Source organism: Tauraco erythrolophus, chromosome 7, assembly GCF_009769465.1.
Source record: "Tauraco erythrolophus isolate bTauEry1 chromosome 7, bTauEry1.pri, whole genome shotgun sequence".
Classification (NCBI taxonomy): domain Eukaryota; kingdom Metazoa; phylum Chordata; class Aves; order Musophagiformes; family Musophagidae; genus Tauraco; species Tauraco erythrolophus.
In genome coordinates, this window is record NC_141471.1 from 44,687,678 (window position 1) to 44,710,833 (window position 23,156).

General features: G+C 37.8%; 1 protein-coding gene across 3 annotated transcripts in view; it reads left to right on the forward strand.

Annotated features, from left to right (window-relative positions):
- The window catches only part of CMC1 (C-X9-C motif containing 1), a 46,461-nt gene that overhangs the window by 13,875 nt on the left and 9,430 nt on the right, over window positions 1-23,156 (forward strand). The window contains exons 1-2 of one of the 3 annotated variants that reach the window (XM_086614555.1): window positions 12,751-12,784; window positions 14,009-14,085. The exons of the other annotated variants lie outside the window; for them this stretch is intronic. Coding sequence (XP_086470681.1) covers window positions 14,067-14,085 — 19 coding nt within the window. The 5' untranslated portion in view covers window positions 12,751-12,784; window positions 14,009-14,066. Of the gene's footprint in view, window positions 1-12,750; window positions 12,785-14,008; window positions 14,086-23,156 lie in introns of those variants that run through there. 3 annotated transcript variants of the gene reach the window in all.

Consider the following 23,156-nt stretch of genomic DNA (forward strand, 5'->3'; position numbering starts at 1 on the left):
CTGTAACTTGTTCTAATGTTTGTTCCTTCAAATCTTCAACAGTGTCTTCTATGCATCTCCCAACAGTATTTACTGACAAAGGAGTGCATTTTACTTTGTTATATTGTTTTGCATGTATTAATTCAGTGATTTTCACCATGGCAGGAAGGACAATTGTTTCCCCAATGGTTTGGCTTTTTGTCTTTCACTATTACCTAAGAAACTTCAAAGGAGGCTTTTAGACACTGATTGCTAGGTTTAAAGTCAAGTCTTGTTGAAGTGGACCAGCATATTTTCAAGCAACTGCTCTTAGCGGTTCTCCAAAAGACCTAAGAGTAGTGTTATGACAATTTTGAGATGAGTAAGTGGGAGAAGGTTTGGGAGTATCTGCCAAAAGAAGGGGGACATCACATGGCAGGTAGCTTCCAGTGCTGCCAAAAGGACTTAATACACCTTTTTTTTTTTTTTTTTTTCACTTGAATGATTGTTGAATCATTTTTATTTTGAACTCTATGCATGTTGGAGAAAAAAAAAACGAAGAGGAAAAGCAAATACAGTAATGTGGGTCACTGAAAGAGGATGTCAGTTAAAAATATTTTGAGAACATGCTATTTGTATAATTTTGTTTGAAGATAGACCAAAGAGTGTGTGTGTGTGTTTTTCTCGTCTGAACTTTCTTTGTGTAAGATGAGGACTTTGATTTCAGCATCTTAATTTTCTCTAATCTCTGTATTAGAGATTCTTGAGCTGTGAGTTGTGGACCGTTACCTTGCAACTGCACCATGTTTTTGCCTCCATAAATTTTAAAGCAAAATGTTATCTTTTTTTTCTTTCTGTGATGTTAGGCAAAACTGTATATTTTTTCTTCTTTCTCCCAAATAGAGTTCGGTTGTGGATCTTTAGGAAAGTGAGGTTTGTGGGTGCATCTGTCTCCCTGTCATTCCTGTCATCTGTAAGCCAACTTTGACCAAATTGTGTAGAAGTTAGAGGTGGAAATGGAATATTTCTCATGCAATTTTCATTATCTAATAAACAAGCAAAACCTGCATTGATATCTCTATTAAAAAAAAAAAAGATGGTAGCATAAGTTTAGCTATTTTGTTTTATATCTTTTAGTCTGGACAGGAGTGGAGAGACCAAACCATAGGAAATGAAACTTAAGCAGTTTTGTGAACAGAAGAATTTATCATCTCTTAAATCCATTGTGAAATTATTCCTAGTATAAATTTATCTTGTTAGTACACAGGGATAGGTGTTAATCAGAGTAAATAGGCTATGGTTTTCGAGCTGTAAACAATTATAAGCTATGAACATAAGCTGTGTGATCAAGTGATCAAAACTCCTGCGGTACGGTTTGTACGCCGCAGAGTTACACACGTGCATGAAATTGTGCTGTTTGCACTAAGTGGCATAGTGACTCATGTCACTTGCTCTCAGTGTAGGATTTTTCTGCTTTATGTTACTTTTGTTTGAACAACTCCTATTAATACACCTTTGTTTCATTTTGTCTTCAGGAAATGGTGATAAATGCATTGGTAATGTAGGAAATAAAGCCGTTCCCCAAGTATGGGCCTTTACAAATTACTTGGTCACGCCAGGTTCATCTGTGTCCCGATGGGGAGCCCCTATACATTCAGTAGTGCTCTGCGTGAGCACAGGGGTCCATCTGTGTACAGCCCGTTACCTTAGCCTGCAGCTACACCACCTAGAGCTGTGTGCTTAGCAGAGCTAATAAGGCAAGTAGTGACAGCCTGTCCAGCACGCCTTCAAGAGCCATCCAGGGAAAAGAAACCCCAAGAGTTAAAAAATAAATAAAAAATAAAGGTTTTGTTAACTCAGGAGGTGATGCTGCAACTCTGGCATAGTTAAATGGGTGACCCATTGCTGTGCTTGGTTGTTAGCATGCCAGGGTAGTTTAGGGATGAAATAACTAGGAAAATGTGTCCGTCTGATAATTTTTAAGAACAATTAAGTATTGTGTCTGGTCATATTTCATTTTACTTAGATTTAAATTTCATTTAAATTTACTTCGACCTTTTTTCAGGTCGTTCCAGTATAGTTCTTGTGTGTGCTGCATTTTTCTCAAAAATTTAGTACAACTCAGTTGCAGAATAATTTCTGTGTTTAATATTTTCAAGCACTTTTTCAGTGAAAATGGTTATGTTAGTAATTTTGTTAAGAAGGTAAACATGATTTCTTCAAAACACTGATGGATTTTCCATGATCACTCTGTAATATGCTTTATTGTGTTAATATCCATGCGCTGTATGTGTGTGAAATCATGGACTATCGTAGGAGTATCAAAAGTGTAAAAAACAAGCAAACAAAAAAACCCCAACATTATTGCCATACAGGTACTTTTTACTATATTTGTGCGAACTGCAGCATGAGTTCATCTGAAATAATATTAAATCCATGTATTTCTGAATCAGTGTGTCCTTGGCATATAAAAATATGTGCTTTCAAACTGAGGTAGCTAAAAGGAATGTTTGTTTGCCATTGCCTCATCCGTTGCTTTTATGAAATAATTTCTTAGGCAAGCTGTTTTACTTTAAAATTATCAAGTTTTTGGCTTTAATTTCCAGTTAAAAAATTTAAATTTGAATAAACTTCTTTAAAGCATAATCATAGCAAATTTCAGGAGCCTGAAGTTAGCATTTTTCATCAGAGAGGTTATCTTTAGCTTGTCAAAACTTCTGTAGTTTTTGTAGTGCCTTCCATGACTCCTCTCTGCTCTGAAACTAGGGACACTCGGGGAAAAAAAACTGCAAGACCTTTACTTGGTCTTGATCATATCTACAGAAATGTTCACTCCATTTCTTAAGAGCGCTTATTCTGCTGTTCGGAGTTACCGATTCTGAAACTTAACTCGATGGGTTTAGGTAGAGAAGAACTGTTGAGGACAGAAATATACAAGCTTTAAGGATTGTACACTCAGTTCAGTTTGATTTTGGGTTACTAAGCTTGGAAAATGAAAACAGAAGCAGCTGACAGACTTCGGTAGGTTGTGGACTCTGAAGAAGTTGTCTTAAGTTGAGATCCTGAAAAGAAATTACTGAATCACCGAGTCAGTCATGAGATCATAATTCTGTATTGTATTTGTTGTATATGTTTTTTGTATTTGTTGTATTATAAAGCAATTCTGCCCACCTTCCAAAACCTCACAGTCCTTTTGCTGGAAGATAAACAATCTTGCTCCAGACACAAGGGGTTTTAGTTCTAAACTTTTTTTTCCTAAATTTTCTTGTCTACTACTGATACCTTGTCTGTGTTTGAGCCTTTCAAGGTCACCAGTCACCAAGAGTGATTTGTAGATGTCTTCTGTAATTGACTCATTTGTAAGGCTCAAAAGATTCAAGTAGGAAACTGAGCTACACACTTTTGAGGGTGAATACAGGGATGGATAGCTCAAATCAGCCTGGTTCTGCCATTAGGAAGGCAGTGAAGGAAACTATTTGGATAGTTTCCAAACTATTTGGACCTGATCCTGCCTGTGATTCTGCAAATAAGAACGTGGTTTCTGTCTTTTCTTTTTTTCTTTTTTTAAATGAGAGGAAGACCAAAGGGGAATGTTTCCACCTATGCTGAGTTGAGGACCTTCCCTGGAAAAAATGTTTATGTTGGTTCTGTTGTCTGTAAGAACTGTGTAATTAAGGCAACTGGATTCACACTGCTGAAAAAACTCTTTGATACTTGGCAAGGCTTTAAAAAATGGTTTGGAAAGTGTGGCTGGAAAAGGACATTGCCAAGCAGCCACCCTCCTCCTATTCTCCAATTTCCCCATTAGCCCTCTCCTCCTCAGGGCTCATGTTGATACTTAGTGAAAATGATGGGATGCAACACTACTGCAGGCTTCTCTACAGTTAAGCATGACCAGTGTCAACCAGAGTTTTGATAATGTGCAGTTACTCAACAGTCCTGTCACTGACATTATCTCTGTCCCCGTAGGGGCCACCTGGTCTAGACCGTGACCCTTACACCTGACACTTCAAGGCCCATAAAACCAAAGACGTCTCTTACTGAGCTACATGTGATGCTGCACATTTAAATGCCCAAGCACACCTTTAGATACTCCTCCTTCAAAAAAAAAGTCGTTATGTATACTTTCTTATCAGAAATGCAGTTAATGAAAGGTGTGAAATACTTGCAAATTTCAGCTTGATGTTACTCAGCGGTGTTGCTCCTTTCCTTTGTATTGCAGGCCAACTTCTGTTAATTGACCCGAGCCCTTGCTGAATGCTGGGGGAGGATTAACCTGTTGGTACCTGCGGTCATGGTTCCGAGCTTGTCCCTGGCAGATGCAAAGACTGATAGTAGCGGGAAATTACATGACAGCTGACATATAAAAATTTGGATGAGTCTTACTTTCTTGAAGCAAATTAGAACTAAACCCAGCATTTGTAACTGAACTTTGCTGATCTGCTTTGCCTCGTCGTGAAAATATAGTCCTTACAATTTTTTTTTTTTTTAATTCACATGTTTTAGGAGTATCTGGGAATACAGTGATCTTCTAATTGACCAAATCAAAAAGATGAAGTAACTGATAAAAATCAGTGAGTTAACATGACGACTCCTGGTCACTTATTTTTATTGGAGCTGCTGTGACCAGAAATTGCTCGCATGTGCTTGTGTACATATTGTTTGGAGTTTGATGGACAGCCTGGTTACATGGGAGGAATCATAGATTTTATGACTCAAATAGCCTTTGCTTAGGAGGATGAAAAATAGAGTGCTGCCTTATTACCTGCAGCTTCATTTTCGTGAGAGGAATGCTAGTATAATTTGAGAACATAGTTTAAATCCAACAACAAAATTGCAGGTGCAGAAGAGGAGAAAAATGTTATCCTCTGCTACTGTGTTTATTATCTGAATATTAAAGTACGTTATGGTAATATTGTGTGTGATCCCATGACCGTATGTGAAACTATTGAGATTACTGTTGTATGTGTTGTGCAGTTGTCAGTTATTTAAATTATTTTAAATGTTTTGATAGTGTACAGCTATATTTAATACTGGTAATAAATTACTACATCTTTTTCCCTGGCTAGTGTTTCTCAAGAGTAAGATGCTGAATTTGTTCTTGTTTATGCACAATAGCTTTTCTTTTGAAGAAATGATTCGGCTCTATATATTTCCAATGAACATTTACTCTCATCACATTTAACTATGTGAATTAATATAATCTCTAGAGGGATTATGGTATATTGAGCTTTGTTCCAACAAACTGGGCAGAGAGAACAGCTATATGTAAATTACAATTTGAAGAAATGAGATCCTAGATCTCATGGTCTTTTTTTTAATGATACTTTCAGCATTAACTACTCTAAGCTAATTTAGAGCATTTTATAGAAAAGAAATATGAAAGCATATTGTGTTGCTTGGCAATGGAAATTTAAGTATTCCAACTAGTGTTAGGACTTTGAAGAAAATGTTCAGGGAGGGAACTTACCCTATTTGATTTCTTTCTTTTTTTTTTCCTTCCTCCCTCCATGTCATTTCAACCCAGCTGATGACAAGAAATGGGTCAGACTGCTAGCTTTACCACTGCAACTTAGTTGTGTGGTGGTTTTTATTTTTTTTTATTAGGCAATGGAACAGCTTTTACAGGGACAAAGAGAAATGAAATCACTTTCAGTGAAAGAAAGAGGCCTCATTATAGCCACCAACAGCAGTTATTGACAGCTACACTTCCTATTAACAAGGAGCATTTAAGAGTTTGGCTGTTGGATCTTTGGACTTGATCTAATTTGCTAGCATTAATTAGTTTCTTTTGAGCACAGACACTTGGTGCTCACAGCTATAGATTTGGAGGACTAATTAGGACAGAAAATTGAACAGAATGGGGTAAGGCATTAACCTTCAACCATTACCAGCTGGGGCTCTGATAAAGACCACAGAGTCCAAATGCTCCTATTCATGCAAAGAGTACTCTAATGAATATCAATTTCAGCCAGGTTGCCGTATCCTACAAGCACTGTCTTCATTTTGATTCTCTTACCTGGTAGAGATTTTTATGTTTGTTAAAGTGATACTGGTAGTTCAGAGCTCACAGATGACAACCTCAAGAGGTTGTCTATGTTTTGTCCAGTCTTTCAATTTCATTTTCTCAAGTTAGACATTTTATTGGTTTCCAGTTAAGATCCTGAATTTCAAATTGTTTTCCCTGTCCAGCATAAGTGTATTAACGTGGCATAGATTAATTTCATGATGTTAACACATAATGTTTTAATTAGAGGATGCCTGCGTGTTTCTGGATTATTGTAGCACATGGTAGTAATAGTCATGGCAAGAGCACTGACCAAGCTAACTGCTGAAGATTGATTCTTGGTGAGATACAGTTGTTATATTATGCTGTCAAGTTGGTGATCCAGTTTTAGGAGGAAAACTGTTCTTTCAGACTGTGGATTGATGGTGTTTTAACAACTGCAGAATGGAAGAACTTTAACTGTATATAAAGAAAGGGGGAAAACAATTGCCTCTATCCTTTTCTAACATTTCTTGGATTATTGGAAGTGTTGGACTTGAAATTAAGATCCAAGATCAATTGTTTCTGCTCTTTAGTCATATCACTACTCCCTGACAAATTCCCCATCAAATCTGAATCATTGTTTTTCTCTTCATGTGACCTCTGTACCTGGAAATTCTTTGCCCAGTGATGAGAAAAGTCTAAAAGTCTCTTCTTTGACATCCTTTCTTCAAACTTATTTCTTTCAGGAAGGACACTAGTATTAATATATATCCTGTGACTTTTGAAGAAATTAATTTTTGGGGTGTTTAGCTCTTTGAGACTAGGATTGCCTTTTATGTGCTCTAGTTATTTCCAGTTCTCCGCTGGTAAACTCTATACTGTTAGGTTGAATAGCTGGTTCCGCATCTTAGGATCCTGGTGAGGTCAGTTTGGCACAAGCTGTGAAAATAGAGAAATTCAAACTTGCCTGTAGCTACTGATCTTGGGTATTTCATGGTATTTAGAGCAGTCGTTAAGAGAACCACTTTTGCTGACTGACTGTGAGGTGAGTGTCCCTAGGGCAGCAGCCAGTGGATGGGGGACACATGGTCAAGTTCTCTTCCTAACAAAAAGGAAAGGCTAGGATGGTTATTGTTGCAGCCCCCTACTAACACCGGTTTTCTATCTTTTCCTAGAAGTTATATACAGTATTCACTGATTCTCAGTTTTCTTTCTCAGTTGACATATTTTGATTCTTCTGTCAGTCACCCTTGCTGCCAGCAAGTAAGGCCGTACTTGGGATTCTGTAGGGCTTTTTGTATCCATTCATTGATGGTGATGATAACCTACAGATATCGTAGTTTATGTATTGGAGTATTACAGTACTGAATTACTGTGACACAGTGGCACATAGCAATGCATTATTAATGGCAGTGCATGTGACTTACGGCAACTCTTATTTTAACTGCATGTCCTGAATGGTGTATTAAGTAGTTGCTTTGCAGTTTGGGATTATAAACCCCTCTTAGATACTACATTCAACAGTAACACAGTTAGCACTTTGTGTAAATAAATCTAATACTTTTAAGAGGTCATACTATATTCCCTTTGCATGTGTATAAATATTTATATTGCATATGAATTATGAATATTACCCTGGGGTTACTTTCACACAGAAAATAGGTTATTTTTCAACTGTTGAAGTCAGAATGTGTTGTCTAGATACCATTAGGTTCAGCATTGGAAAACAGGACTTAGTTTGATCAAAAAGTAGCTACTGTGTATTCAGAAATACAATAAATAGTGAGCTTTCCGATAGCCTACAAGCAGTATATTGATCTTGTAAAGAACATATGATATCCCAGGTAAGGTAACAGGGGGAAACTTCTGCCCACCATTCTTTAGAAAATGCAGGAAGTTGACAAGTATATATGCCAAAGAAAATTGCTCATCCAAACCACAAAAATTAGAATGAAGTATTAATTCCAATTGAGCTACACGAGAATCAGAGTAATAGTTGCAGGTTCATCTGGTATGATTTTATGAGGCAGTGCTTTATGAGAGTTATAGTTTTGATCTCCATTATTTCCGGTAGACTGGAGGGCTGTACCTGTTGTACATATCTTTGCGTGGAATATTACGAGTCAGCAGAGCCAATCAAAAAAAAAGGGCAGGAATCACAGGCCTTATCAGACAGTCAGGCAAGTTAAAGTTGAAATACTGTTTGGCAAGCAAACAACTTTCAGCAAGATGTGCTGGTCTAAGTGTTCTTCATGCTTTTTTGATATTCTGGAAACGTCAGGAGCATGTGTAATGAAATCTCAAATTTTCATCCTGTTTTGGGATGGAAACATTTTAAACTATTTTTTTCCATGTGGAACAGTAGTTACAAAGATTGCTTAGCTTAAACTGAGTGATCCCTCCGGCACTTAGTCTTTGATATAAAGTTAATGGATCCTGTAGTAACAACACTGACCATGCACAACTTTTTTTTTTAAAGTAAAAGCAATGTTGTCTGTTGCTGAGTAAAACCACAATCTTGTACATTGTTGTTCAGATCGTTTAATAACTGCAACAAAAAATAATCCCCTTCTTTCCCACCCCCAGATTTAATTTTGTTGCTATTGTAATTGTTTTCCAATAGTCATCTCTGGGGTGCTGCATAGAAAAAGAGTAGGGAGATCTGTGTTCTGAAGAATGTCTCACAGGTCTGATGCCTAAGAAGGGAGTAAATGCTACAGAAATAAAAGATCATAAAGCACTTGTGCTGTATTGTCTGAATTTTATTTTTAACAGTTTTATCACCCTCAAAAATGACAAGAAAGGAACCTTGCAGAGAAGAGCACTTGGAACATGTGCTGCCTATGATCAGGATAGATAAGTTTACATGAAGTGTAAGCGTATGACAAAGCGAGAAGTATTTTGCGTGAGGAATCAAGAGCTGCAGAGCTTGTCAGAGGATGTGAAAGGGCATGGACAAGGAATACTAGAGCGGTACGGAGCTTTGGAAGTATGGACGAGGCTTTCAATATTTGATCAGGGAGCAGGAAAAACTATTTAGCTGCTGTATCTGGATTTGAGAGGGATACTAGTAAAGGATTTGAAAGGAATCATGTAAGGGATGGAAGGTAATCATTCTGATGGGATAATAAGTAGGAAAGGAACTTACATGAGGAATTTTGGAGAACATAAAGAGCAGTGCATGAAAATGTCCCTTGGAGTGAACAGATTCTTCTCTTGATATCCACTGTATTGGGAAGGAGTTTAAATAGTGGTGGGGAATTTTGGACTTTAGTTGTGGTATTAAACAATCTGCCTTCTTACTTTTTTCTAAAAAGAGTTTAAAGAAAGATTCCTTTAACTCTGAAATGCCTTTTCACTTCTAATAGTCAAGTTCAGAATTTCTTTGTATTAATTTTATCACGTGTCTTTGCACTTTATAGCCTTCTTTCTTCCTGTCTGTGATCCAGAATCTCTCAAGAAAGTTATTCTTTTTCCTCCTCTTCAATGTAAACTAAATATACCTTCCAAGCCCCCAGATCAACAGCATATTTTAAGGATATTTAAATAGTCTTTTTTGAAACACAAAATTATACGATCTGCTTGTATGTGTAAATTCATCGTTACATTTGCATACCAGGCTTGATACAGGTCTTGCTTTGTTTCTTGGTGACAGAAGTATCCTATACACTCTGCTGCAATGGGACACTCATGAAGTTGGTGAAAAAGCACTGCAAAAGTGTGGCTTGAGATGTAATCTCACCTGTGGCTGTAGACTTGTCAATCTAACCGTTTAAAAGTCATTTTATGGAGACACAGCTTATGTTGGCAAAAAGGACTGCTGAATGCTATTGTTTAATATGTGCAAAATGTATAGGAAGTGTATAATGTGGAAGCACATAGGAGAGAGTTGAAAGCAGAACTTAATGCAATCTAGACTGGTCTGACTATGCTTTAATAACACTAGCTTCAATTCTATAAAGAGATTTTCATACCTGAGTGCTACAGAAAATTACCTCTGCATTGGAGGGCGCATTTATCAAATGTAAGGGGAATGTAGGGCTGGAAAGGACTTTTAGAAGACACTTTGGGTCATGATCTTCTCTTGTTGGCCGTATCTAGTGTGTCTGTCGTCTGATTAACATTGCAACTTCTACAGACAGGCTGTTCCAATGCTTAGTTATTTTTTACTGTTGGAAGAATGTGTTTTGGTTTTCTAAGTGTTGAGGTTTTTTAATGTGTAAACTAACTTTTCTTTGTATATCAAGCCATTTATGTTATAGAATCATAGAATCATGGGGTGGTTTGGTTTGGAAGAGACCTTAGAGATCATTTAGTTCCAACTCCCCTGCCCTAGCAGCGTTCTCAGACATTGGACGAATTCGTGCTAGTGATCTGCATAAAAGCACTTGGAATTGAAGAAATAGGACAATCTATTTTGTCTAAAAAAAGCAAAAAGTGGAAAAAGAAAAGGGAAAATAAAAGACTTGTTCAATAACCATCCTGGAAAGCTATTTCTGCAACTGAGTCCCTGAGATGGCTTAGGGAAGGTGTTAGACCCTGAGATTCCAGAGTTGTTTTCAAGAACATGGAGAAATTAAAACAAAAAACCTTAATGTCACGATGTAAAAAATGACATTTAAATTCACAGAGAGAACTAGTGATTTCAGGTTGAAGAGAATGATATCTAGTAAACAAGAGTGACCACAGTGAGAACTTCAAATACTATACTTTGTTGCCATTACTTTTTTTTTCTGGTGGTGATTTTCTACAGTGAATCTGACGGCCCAGTCAAAATAATTCATAAGGCCAATGATGAAAAGTACTCTTTTATTTTTTTCTGGTATAAATAATCTTTGTTATTCATCATCTGTCCTGATTTCTTCCTCTTGTTTCTTTGCTTTTTGTTTTTCTGAGTGTTTTTTTTAATGCTTCTTCTTTAATGTGTATAAACTCTCCAACTTAAGAGTGTGCCTTCAGTTTGTTGTTTAAGCAGCGTAACAAAAGTATAGTCTCAACACTGCTGAAGAAATTGAGCTGCTAAATATTGAAAACACATGTGCTAGAGGTTTTGCCCAAGCATTAATTTGTCCGTGATACCCATCCTGGGTATGGCTGTAGAATAGTAACCTGGAGAAGATAGCGCCTGGCTTGTGTATCATCCCATTTCCTTCCTCAACAATGCAGCTTGCACAAAGTTTAAGTGCACAGGAAACATCCCTTCTATTACTCTCCGGATTGCAGAGCAACTCAGTGGGGGACATATTTGAAAGCAAAAGTCAACATGCTTGAAGAAGTGTGCCATGCTGAGTGAGACCCAGTACAGCAGGGCAAGCACACAGACTGTCAGGGATGCCAATGGGCAATATTCCTTCTGCTGGCCGGGAAGTTCAGGATGAAATTCTGTCAGGCCATAACGTTTACATTCTTACATTATTTTAAGGCACTGCTCTGCGTTATTACCTTAATGTAGGCTTTGCCGTGTATCTCATTAATGAACAGAAACTTACCTTTGCTTTCCATAGACTCTGGAAAAGAGGAATATAAAAGAACGTATACTGTTTGGGGTTATATAACCAAAGACCAAATAACTAATTAATTAGTGATTAACTAACTAGTTAATCTTTAGCAGAGTATTAACAGAGCTCAGAGCTTCTGTGGCATCTTCAATATCTTCTATCCAATGTCCTATGTTTAAAATATTTTATATTACATACATCTAATGATGCTTCATTACTGTTGAGTAATAGTACTAACGTTTCTTTAGCTTTCTCGTTTTAATAGAAGTGTCCTCATCTTTTACTTTTGAAAACTATTCCTGATTTAACTAGTTGGAAAATAAAAAGCATATGCATGTATATGGGATGGATTTTTTTACTTTTATACATTTAAAACAGCTTGAGAAAGTTTTAAGTCCTTCGTGGGGAGTGAGAATGATGTGGAAAAGAATCTTCTTGCTTCAGCAAGGCCATTGTGTAAGTTCATTTTGATATGCTTCCTCTGTTGAGTAACTGTGAAACTTCAGTTTTAAAACAGAATATTGTTTGGGGAATCTGTCCTCTGCACTCTGCTGTCAAACTCATGTAAATACTAGTTACTGACTGTGCATAAACAACTGAGAAACGTCCATTGTTGGGGCAGAGAATACTTACATAAATTACAAACCCAAAAAATAATTTTTGCACTTCTATAGAAGGAAGATGCTTAACAGAGTTGGCAACTTTTGTTTTAGGTGCATTCTCCCAGCAGACTAATAAATCAAATGAATAGTTCTGGTCTCATCTTTTTCTCTTCTGCTCTTGCTGTTTAAATATCAATTCAGGAAAATATGGCATGTGATTTTTTTTTTTTTTCCAAAGTTAAATACGCTAGTTCCATTCTCTTCTAGATACCTACTTTCCTATTTAAATATGCATTTACGTACCTGAATTTAGTGTCTCATTACTGCTATTGTTATTGAAAGGTAGGATTCCATGTTGGATTTTTAAATGCAAAAATATATTACTGCCTCTGTGAAAAAATACTGAATTGGCATGAAGACAGAATGAAGTTATCTTCTAAATGATAACTAGTTGAGCTTAGGAAACCAATGCAACATTTCACAGACAATTCTATTAATGCAACCAAATTGACATCTGATGGTCTTAGCCAAAGCTTGTCGTTCACAAAAGTATTTTTGCTCTGAGGCATAAGCAGTGGTCTTGGTGCAGTACTGTTTGTTCCAGACCTGATGTTACTTATCTCCATTGCCCTAGTGTTTGAGTTGCAATGACCTGACTTGCCTGGAAGCTAATTCAGCCGCTCTAATAAGGAGGAGAAAAAAAATCACCTCTGCGAGTGTGTTAAAAGTACTTAAAGGTAGTTTAGCATTTGCATTACCTTATTTCAGGTCCTCCTAGATGCATTTCACTAAAGGGTGAATTGTAACAATGAATATAATTGCTTTATGCGAGGCAAGTAGAATTCGCTAGTTTCTGATGTAAAAGGATGCCTATGCTACCAATTTTTGTGAGGATATTCAATGTACTACAAAGTCTTGTGGAAACCCTTGAGCTTCGTGAGCATTTGCTAAGGACTCCTTCGAGCTGGGTTGTTCCTCCCTATCTCAGATTGCTTCCGCATCACTTGGGAGTCCCTTTGATTTGTTAGTACCTCCTCTAACGTTAAACATCAGTGTGTCTGCAGGTTCCGTGCACATGTGGACTGGCAGGATATTTAAGTGCCTTTCAGCTCCAACCAAGATTTGGTGGAAAGTAGGGGAAAGGCAGTTGATGCCTGCTACTTCATTTCAAACAAGGCTCAGCTGGACACAGGAGTTACCGAGATTAAAATTTAGGGAGAATACTTGGAATTCAATGAAGGTTTTTTACTTTTGTGGCTCAAATTACTTCCTGTTTTGTTTTTTTTTTTCTTTCACCACCACCAGCAGGCTCAGACTCTAGTTGAAGACTAGAGAGTAAATGAAACTATCTTCCATAACTAGTGTGAGATCTCATTTCCTGTTTTGTCACTTCCCCCCCATCCCAGATACTTACTATATATAAAGCTAAAGTCATAGTATGTGGGGGAAAACAGACAAATAATCCCAATAAACTTAAATTCATCAATCTGAGATTTGCAATCAGTCTGCTGTACAAGAAAACAGATGCCATGCAATAAATGAATAATAAACAAGATGTATTGTTAAAGGTCTTCAATGCAAGGAAAGTGATTTCAGACTTTCATATGCTTGTTTTCTGTCTTTATTTAAAGGAGGCCTTTGCATGTGTTTTCTTTATTGTTCTCTTTTGCACACATTTGAGCTTTGTTGAGAACTCAGTCTCTGGTTGGGCAATAATGATTAACTTACACTAAACAGGCAGCAGTAATGTGATTTGAGAATGAAAAGGATTCATTTCTTTTAAATGAGGGGAAAAAACCCAAGGTTGAAGGAAATAGTTTACATAATCTGTAAACTAGTTAAGGAGCTGAATATTTATGCAGGTTGAAATTGAAGCTTAGTTGCCCTCTAGGGGTTTTACATTAATACAGCATATGCTAGCTTTTGGGTGTGTGGTGTTTTTTTTTTTTTTTTTCTTTCAGAATAAAGGTGAGAGAAGCCTGTGGAAAAACTTACTGACAGATCTGTGGTGGTGGAGGCATGTGTACATCTGCATTCAGTGAGTAAAGCTCATTTAGTTCAGAATGCGGAAAACAGAGAAAAGATTTTTAGCCAGATTATGGTCTTGTAATTTCAGTGTATCAATGGAGAAGGTACTCACAGTCATCCAGTCATAGCACTGAGAGATCCCAACCAGCAAAGGTCCTTACACAGAAATCAGGATACACCCCAAAGGACTTTCAGACCTAAGTAGGCATGGAAGACAGACGGTTACACAGGGGTTTAATAGTGGTGCTGAGTAGGCCACGGTAATGGCAGCATTAAGACCTCCAGTTCCTGCTTGTGTCCTGGTCACTGAATGCTGATGTCAGTTCTTAGTGTCCTCAGCTGCTACTGGCTATGGCACAGGGGTCTGCTGTTGCATCTTGCCTTGCAGCCGCTTGAGCCCTGTTTATGGATCCTGTGACTGAACTTGTTAGAAACTTCTGTTTCTTTTCTGTTGTCACTGTAAACGAACTTTGTTTCCTTGTTTAGAAAGCAGTTGACAAAAAGTGAATGGTTCATGTTTGTTTGAGTAGAATATGATATTTCACAGGAAGCATCCTCATGCCATGGGAAGAAGTGTAATATGGCTTCTAAATTAAAGCCCCATATATATTTCTCCTTGTCTAAACTTTTAATGTCTCCTTTGCCAATGGTTTTGTAGGAGATGCATTGCTAATATTTGTTTGAAAAATTGCTAAATAAATTCATGTAGTTGTTTTTTTAAATACAGAAACTATGTTTATGTGATTTTTTTTTTTTTTACTGTTTCTTTTGTAACAGTGTTGAGACTGTATTACTTTGAAATAGTTTTGCATCAGAAACAAGATAACTTGGAGCAGGCAGAACAGACGCACTTAAACAAGCACCTCCTGCCAAACTTAAGTACATGTGTGCATACAGCTTGAGGAATGCAGCGTAGTCGACTGTCAGAAGTTAGAGCACTGTCCCCAAGGCTTCATTATACCAAACTAACTCTGGATTAGTGCCAATAAAGTCCATGGTGCTATATAGATTTGCCCATTAAGTCTTACATTGAAGAACAGTTCCTGTTTTTTGAGGAGCTTTCACAACTGACGAAGAGTTCTTGGTGCATTTTGCTTTGCTTTGTGGATTTGTCAAAGGCTTGTTTGTAAATCCTCTGCCTACAAGTATTTAATTTTACTGTCTTCAAAATTATAACCTTTGGAGTTACACCATTTCTCCAACCTATGGAGAAATGGCCGCTTCTCTTAATTTCTCTATGTAATTACATTTATTAATACAACCCCTTATACACTTATAATTCTTTGGCTTTGGTAGTGTTTGATTCTGACAGCCAGTCAGAAGCATCTGATGGCTGGTTAACTGCTGTATGCTGAGACATGACATCACGGCTTCAGCCTTCCTTGTCAAACCGAATGACTTTATCAGCAGAGCTCTATGTCATCAGTTCTGCCTTCTCCTCTTGCTCTCTCATGGTTGATGTCCACGCCCAATCTGGGCAGTAAATGATTCCTGAAAGCTGTGCATCAGACCAAAAGGCATGGGAAGTTAGACAGGAGGGTGAGTTGGTGGTTGTTGGGAATCCTGGTTTTCCTCCCTTCCATGATAGTTTCCCTCCATGAGTAGAAGCACTTGAGCTGGTTGCTATATTTATCCAAGCTTTTGGTCGGTCCACAACGGAACTGCTCTGTAAGGTTGTAATAAGCTGCCGGTCTTGCATTGTTCTGAGTAGCCTGGGTCTCATCTGTTCACTTCAATGTCTCTGAACAGTTTGAAGAAAACGTGTATTACTAGCTTGGGGAGGGGGTGTGGCATGGGGGAGGTGCTGAGGGAGGAGAGAATCATAATTGCCCTGTTCCTGCAGGGCATCGAGCAGTGTTCACAACTCATGGAGAGTTTTCCAGGACCCAAACAAAATACTGAGTTGTAGTGCTTTGTCATTTGAAAAAGCTATTGTGCAGTGGTTTCAAAGATACAGGCAGAGTATGGTGGCTGGATTATTTGCTGTCTGGAATTCAGTCCTTTTTAGGTACCCAGTTATCACAGTCATTTATTTAAAACTAGTGCTGATTTACAGAAGATGGAAGATAAACGTTATACAGTTACTACCAGATTTCCAGATGTTGCTAAGCTTTGGTAGTATGCTTTCTTGCCGCATTGTTAAAACTCATCTCTTCAAAATCATTGACTTAATAGGAAAGTCTAAAATTCTGGCTGCCTACAGAGCCAACGATGCGCTTTCTTTTGTAAAAGTAATTATACATACTTTATCACACCTTTGCCACCATTGCAATGGGTCAAGTTACTCTTCAGTTCAGAGTATAGACACAGCACAATTTTTTTTTTTTTCCTGAAAAATTGCACTTCTGGTTCTATCATCCTTACAGACACCAAGTATTATCTCATTCAGCAGGAATTCTTCCCACAGCTCCACACCAGCATACACTGAAGGCTAGTAGTTTTTGAAAAAAGACAGAGACTAAACACGTGCTGCAAACCAGGGTAAGTACATGGTAGCCTGTTTTGGAGATGTTGGAATGATGGTTGGGAAGGAATACAGGATGAATTGTGACCTGCAAGGGAAAGTCACTTCCTCTTTTAAAAGAGTGCCAGCGTATTAATCTTTAATACTGTGTTGGAGTACCCAGAAGGCCTGAAATTTTGACCCTATCCCACCTCCACCCTCCAGCAGAACCCTGGAATCAGTTTCACTTTTGCTTAGAGGATATTTTGTTTCATTCAGAGGAGGGAGAACTAATTATAATAATTTAAAAAAACCTTCAGTATTGGAAGTTTTGAGTTAAAATCAGTTAAAAACATACTTTTGGACATAAAATAAATTGAACTGAAGACGAAATAAATATCCTCAAAACAGCATGCTGTAAATTAGAGCTGGTGTCATGGTGGAATAGCTGTGCAATTGCCTCTTCAAGAGTTACATAAACGACCTGCTCTATCTCCACCGTGTGGTAGAAGGACATTACCGCTGTTTCTGCTACTCGATGGATCTCTGTCTTTTATAAATAGATTTTTTTCTTTTTTTTTTTTAAAACTTTGGAGTTCAGCTAAGGAGTCAGTCACTATGGGACAGGGGGAGGGGGATGTTGTTTCTTTTAATCATCTGTTATGCTAACTTCTCAGCTGTCCCTGAGTGGCTCAGCAGCTCCCGAAGGAGGTGGGAGGATAAGCAGCAGCGAGGCTACTCTGCGCAGCTCAAGCTGGATGCACTTGTTTATATAGAAGCAGGCAGTGACAGACAGTAGCCATGGGGGAACTTGCATTTGTTCCAGTTCTGCCTCTTCCAGCGCCTGGTGTGGTAACGCTTGATGTCAGGGATACTTACTGCGGGGTGGGAGGAAAATTAGATCAGGTCAGTCTTAAAGAAAGCAGTTGTTTAAGAGCAGTGCAGTTTAACTAGGTGGCTGTGCACGTTGGGTGTGCTTTACCCGAAACCTTATATAGACGGCAGTGCTTGTACTTGACAGGAGCATGGCTAAAGCAAGTAGCTTGAGTAGACAAATCACGATTTACCCAAGTAAACTGTTTCACAGCAATGTGTTTACTTTGCTTAAAAGGACTTTTTGGGGTTTTTTTGGGTAATTTCTATGGGAAGAAAAGGTTTGCTTTTTTTGACAAATCTGTCTGAATAGCCCAGCAGATTGTCATCTTTGAACACTAAATCTGCCTTGTCTGACAAAGTACAGTCACTGCAAAACCGTACGCAAAATAGTTGTGTCCTTGCTATTTCTCCCCTGTCTTCTGAGGACAAAACTCTCGTTGTACTGCTGTGCTCTGGGCAGGGGCAGGAGGACTTGTCTCTTAGCTCTTAAAGAGCTGGATTTCTGGAACTTCATAAATATGACAGTGTGATATATATTTCTGCGTGTTTGGGGCAAAATACACCCACGTATAGACACACATACAAAAAATGCTGACAAATCTGGAAATCCAGGATGAGAGATCACATCAGGTCAAGCTGTGCCCACTACACTAAAGCTAACAAGTAGGTATTTCTCTGCATCATCTGTGCCAAAGCTCCATTTGCTGTTGAAGTCCAATTCCTGTTGAAATTTTAGTGACTAAAGGCATATTACTAATAAATTGTGCCTACCGCAGCATTTCATCAGCATTCAGCAAGACAGGAAAGTACTATCTGACATTTTAAGGTGTGTGTTTTTAAAGTCTTCTTTTCTGGCTCTGTCATTACTTAGGAAAACATTTTCCCTAGTCAAGTTTCATACGTACACTCCGAATTTTTATCAAACTGAAAACTAACTTTAATCTTTTCAACCCTGCTACCTCAAAAGTAATTTTGATCCGACCTCATGCGTGTAGTACTGGTACAGAAAGGTAGAATGAGGAGAGCTGACCTGTCCTTGTCCAAGCAGCAGAACTGAGCTGCTGAAAATACTGTGAGATTGTATGTGTATATTTTTTTTCAGAACTCTGATTTTTTTAGCTCTAATTACTTTAATCTGGAACATTTTTGTTATCTGTTTTAAGTATTTGTCTGTTTTTTGTTAGTCGTGCTGATTGAGTTGGCTTGAATTACTGTGTTTGTCTGTGTTAGTCTTTTTTTAAAAAAAGCAAAAAAGGAAACAATTTTTCTCTTTCTTAAACTTGCTGCTTTTTGGTTTCATTCACTGTCTCTAAGTGCTCATTATGAAATTAGGAAGAAAAGGTTCGACAATCTGCTGTGGACAAGTGTGGGTTAATTGGGACAGACAGAAGTACTTCTCTGCTGTTGCTTGGTGTGCCTTATGTCAGGGTTTCTGGATATACCTCTAACAAACATCTCCAATTCTCAGCCTGAATGGGAGCAAATTTTAGGCTGTAGAGCATGTATAGTGGGTCCAGCGAGAGAGGTTTCCCCAGAGTGAGCCTCTGCATCGGATGAGAATGGGACTGTGTCTTCATCGTTCATGGCTTTCTTGGTTTATTTGTCATTCCTTCATGCAGGTTTCATAATATCCTATTTTTCTCAGAAATTCAGTCTTTAATGATTGTTGGGTTTGAAAACAGCAGAACCTCTGTTAATGCTTCTGTAATAAAAAGTAAATCAACAGCTGAGCAATGACTTATGTTTTGAATTAAGTGATGTTGGAGAATCCCTACATGCCTTACATGTGTTTTCAGGATTTGTGTGGTATTGTGGTTTCTAAACAAACTCAACAAACACACAAACGAAAAAAACCACAATTTTTTGATAACTCTTGAAACAGAAAGTTTAAATAAGCCTTTGATTTCCTATATTCATTTGAAAAGCCCCTTCTAAGCCTTAATTTCAGAAAAGAAATGCTCTTGCCAGGTGTGAGCAGTTGACCAAAACCAGAGACTGGTAATATCTGTGCATTTAAGAGATGGAAATATTGGAGACTCTTGCTTCTAAGTGAAGGTAGATGGCATTTACAGAGCAAGAAACTGGAGTGTTCTGAAAAAAAACAAAACAACAAACCAAAACAACATAAAACAACCCTTGAACGTTTTTTATCTGCTTAGAGTGCCATTCCTCCCAACTGCTTTGGCCTATTCTACATCTGGCCAAGGAATGCTTTGAGGCCAGTTAGTTTTTGCAGCGGGATTTTGAAAACTCGCTAATGAAAAAGGCATTCATGGTATGACACAAATAACCACAATAGCAATAGTTGGGACTTCATCAGGACCTAAGCAAGCCGGGGCAGGTAGATGTTGAAGGAATTCAGGCTAGCATAGATCTTTTTGATATTGGAGTGGTTTTTTCCTCCTTCTCTTGGAGGCCTGTCAGTTTAGACCCACTGTGCAAGTGATTTTAAGGGTTTTAAAAGGCATGTGAAAACTTTGCGCTTCAAGGTATAAGCCAAGCTTGCAGTTAGTAGTGGTTAGGAAGAAACTTCACTTGAGAAAATGTTTTTCTGTAATGTAGACTTTCCAGCGCCTTCTTCTGAAGCAGCTGTTGCTGGTTTCTGAGAAAGATGGTGTACAGGACAAGTGGGCCCTTCCTCTGATTCAGTATGTTATTTTCTCATCTCTAATTTTAAGTGTCCCCTAAAGCAAAGTCTTCAGATTTGTTTCTAGGATATTGATAACAGTATTCTTTACCCCCAAGGCAATGTGTTTAGAGAAACAGTTTCTAGTTTTTTGGGAAATACTCTTCCTCTACAGATCACAGTTGTGCTATCTGCCTGCCTGACAATTCTCTCCTTGTGTACATTCATCTCCCAATCACGAGACAAGTGACTTTTCAGCATTTCATACTGGAGTGCATGAGACTCTGTAGTCTCCTGGAGGATCCTCTGTTTGCATTGTATACTTTAAGACAAAGTTGTTTTTCTGTGCTGAGAGTGCCCTGGAAAAGATTGGGCAAGAGGAGAGATCTTTAACATGGTAAATATCCCTTTCCTAAAATTCCTGGAATCATCTCTGCTCCCTGGTTCTGCGTTGTGTGGCACTATGTGTTGATCATCTGCCCCAATACAGATGCCCCCAGCAGTATGTTGGACCTACAAAAGCTGAAATGGAGCAGCTTTTTGGGGGTGGTGGTGATGGGCAGGAAAATGGAAGGTATATGATTATTTTTATGTTATAGCAAATGAACATTTGTGGAGACAAAGTATTTGATCTGATAACAGAGGTTCACTGGAAAGAATCAAGGTTATCGTATGACAATTTTCTCTTTGCCCTGTGTAAGATGCATTTAATTATTTCATGCTATCTCCCTCTATTCAAATTAATCTGTCTTATATATATTGTTGCTCAAATTAGAATAATTCTTTAATCAGCTGTGTTATGCATGCCATAGTAGGCTAGAATAGGAAAGCTACTCATGGCATACTGACGATGCATGTATTTTATTTGTTATTGTAATTTAAAAGTAAAATCAGAAATATTGATTTCTACTTGACTGGAGAGATGATTTAGTTTGAATATCAGGCTGATCTTAATCAGGTGAGAATTAATTGAGTTGGAGGTATTAGATATTCAGTGATGTTAACTGAACCATGATCAATCTACAGAGAAGCTTTCTTTTGTACTGTGCTAGAAATATCAAATAGCTCGTACTCTGCAATGTAAAACAATCTTTTCATGTTCATCCTACTACTTCCTCTGGCTCATTAAACGCACCAGCAATCTGTTCTGTGCATACTGAGTAATCTTCAAAGTAACAAGCTAATAAATCACAATTTAATACAAAATTAAAAGCATAACAACTTCGCCATAAAATGTTGCTGATAATATTTTGTATCATTTTAATGTTTTTGTGCACATTGTACAACACGGATTTTAAAATCTTGTTTACATTTTAAAGGGAACCGTTTCATCCTTCTTCCGCCATTGCCCCTTAAATCCACATTTGTTACTTGGGCATCTTTCCTCCACTGAGTGGTAAAGCTCAAGGAATGACCCAAACGTTGAACCAAATAGTTACACAAAAACAATTTTTTTGTGTGTGTGTGTAAAGAAAAAAACCTACCCCAGGAATAGAACATAAGCCTGGTCTGGATCATGATACAAGGTTTTTTATTTTAAGAGTGTGATAGCAGTATCATAAGTGTTGAGAAAATATAAATGGTGAGATAACACCTCTGTAGGACTTTCTTTTAAATAGTAAAATTGTAAAGTCTTTAAATAAACTAGAGCCAGACCTGAGAGGATCAATTTGTCTTGATAATGGCAAATATTTCTTTTGTGTACAAGAACATCTGCAAAATAGATACATAATTATGATTGATAAAAATACAGTTCTAATATTACATGAATTGCACAACACTTTGCAATATGAGTCAATAGGAGAGCACCAAGTGTTGTTATAATCTGCAAAAAATGAGCTTTCAGAAATAGCCTTCATGCTACATACAGTTCATACCCTGAAAATAATGATGATGATCCCTTGGCATTGTTAAATCAACACAGGTTCCATGCTGGTTGTCTGGAGATAAGGCCCAAGCACTTTTCGTTCTTCTCTTGCTTTGCACATGGAAAGACTTTCATGTTTGCTGAAAGAAATAATTAAGTATCTAGTATTTTTAAATATTTGAAGTTAAAAAACCCACAACTTTAAAAAATCTCCTTCAAATATAGTCTGCTTGCTGGTTGTTTCCCTTTATTAAACCACAAAAAAAACCCCACCTTTCTGATTATTTTTAACTCTTGGGGCAGGATGTTACATTTTTTTCCATAAAGTCTTTCCTTTATATATGTAACTGAAACTTTTGCAGTCCAACACACAGATTCTGCTATTTCATTTTGACTGCAGCGCAGTGGAGAGACCAGCCTACCTCTGCTTGGGGGAGGAGGGATGTGGTAGGCTACATAAAAAACAGTCACATCTTAAATATAGTGGTTTGTTTTTGTTGTCCATTGTTTGTAGGTCTGCAGACACTGAGATTAAGAATGTTAAATTTAATATTTTTCTAGTTTAATGGTGTGGAAGAAAATAATTATCTTTATGCAGCAGAGCTGTGTTATGCCAGATCCTGGTTTGTGCCTTTGAGTCAAAATCCTACAAGTTTTTATTTTCATTATAGAGGAAAGTTTTACTTTGGCTTTCATCTGCTTCCCATATTATCTTGTAGTAAAGTTATAAAACAGAGTTCAGGGAAGAAGCTATTAAAAATAATAAAGAAAAACATTCTTAGATACTGACTGTTTTTCAGCAAAGGTTTATGTGGACTTTAAAGATCTTTGTAAACAAAGTTCTTTACTGTGTCAACTTTCTAGCTGATTATCAAAAAAAAACTTAAAAAAGAGCATTCTGTTACTTAAAGCAGTTCTTAATCAACCATCAAATATATTAAATAATAGACAGACAGTGGACCTGTGAGAACCTAATGAAGTTCAACAAGGCCAAGTGCAAGGTCCTGCACGTGGGTCGGGGCAATCCCAAGCACAAGTACAGGCTTGGGTGGAGAATGGATTGAAAGCAGCCCAGAGGAGAATGACTTGAGAGTGCTGGTGGATGAGAAGCTCAACATACGCATGAGCCGGCAATGTGCACTGGCAGCCCAGAAAGCCAACCACATCCTGGGCTGCATCCAAAGCAGCATGGCCAGCAGGTAGAGGGAGGTGATTCTGCCCCTCTACTCTGCTCTCCTGAGACCCCACCTGGAATACTGCGTTCAGCTC